This window comes from Echinops telfairi, unplaced genomic scaffold (genome assembly GCF_000313985.2).
Source record: "Echinops telfairi isolate 266 unplaced genomic scaffold, ASM31398v2 ScPeMD7_7400;HRSCAF=8409, whole genome shotgun sequence".
NCBI classification, from domain to species: Eukaryota; Metazoa; Chordata; class Mammalia; order Afrosoricida; family Tenrecidae; genus Echinops; species Echinops telfairi.
Window position 1 is genome coordinate 47,755,862 of NW_022111300.1, and position 911 is coordinate 47,756,772.

The 911-nt window shown below is 36.4% G+C and overlaps 1 protein-coding gene across 1 annotated transcript in view; it reads right to left on the reverse strand.

Moving 5' to 3' along the window:
- Positions 1 to 911, reverse strand: part of LOC101662120 (GPI ethanolamine phosphate transferase 1) — a 106,323-nt gene that overhangs the window by 6,717 nt on the left and 98,695 nt on the right. The window contains exon 26 of the mRNA XM_013004739.2: positions 97 to 139. Within this exon, the coding sequence (XP_012860193.2) occupies positions 97 to 139 (43 nt within the window). The remainder of the gene's footprint in view (positions 1 to 96; positions 140 to 911) is intronic.

Consider the following 911-nt stretch of genomic DNA (forward strand, 5'->3'; position numbering starts at 1 on the left):
CCGCTTGTTGACATGCATTTATATTTCTCTAGATTAAATAAACACAGCCTTGATCTTTAGAATATTCTTTATAATGAATCGCCAGTAGAGCCTTACCAGAGCCATCATGTCGGATATGAGCAGAACCATGAGGAAAAAGCTAAAAAAAAATTACAAGAGTGGTAAACAATATGACATACATATTTTCCAACAAGAGTGTTCCAAGGACCCAGGATTTTAATATTTTGCTTCTGAAAACACTTGTAACTGAGCTAGTTTCAAATTATTCTGGGTATGAGCTGAATTTCAACCGTGTTATTGAAGATTTGGAACACTTATTTCAGTGACATAAAAGGGACAAGAACAGTGATATGTTATTAAGAAACAATTTTTAATGCCATGGGTATATTACAGAAATAACAGAATTCAGTATTTCGCATATACAGATACACACTACAAGTCCGATGGATCATATGTTTCAGAAATATCGACCATTCAATATAAGTCCAATTGAATAGACGTACAAGGAAGTATATTAGTTAAGAGTTGGAAGAAACTACAGTGGCACTCAGTACAACCCTCTACCTGACGTGTGAACTCTCACTGTAACAATCCCAATGACAGCATCTTCTAGCACTGGCTCTAACCTTCCTGTGACAGAATTCACTCTACTTTAAACAGCTTTAATTGCTACCAAGTGTTTTCCTTCTTTGAGGAACTATACATCAGTTCTAGAAGAATTTCACTCCCTGGGTCCAGTCTTCTGGAACAATAGAAAAAATTAACATGGTTTAAATATGCTAGTCCTTTAAATGTTAAGGTAAGGGTTTTGAAAAGTGCCACTGTAGTTTCCTAATGACAAAGATTCCTATCACTACGTAGAGGCTGCTGCTGTGGGCACAGTATGACTCCAGCCTCTGTAAACACACACA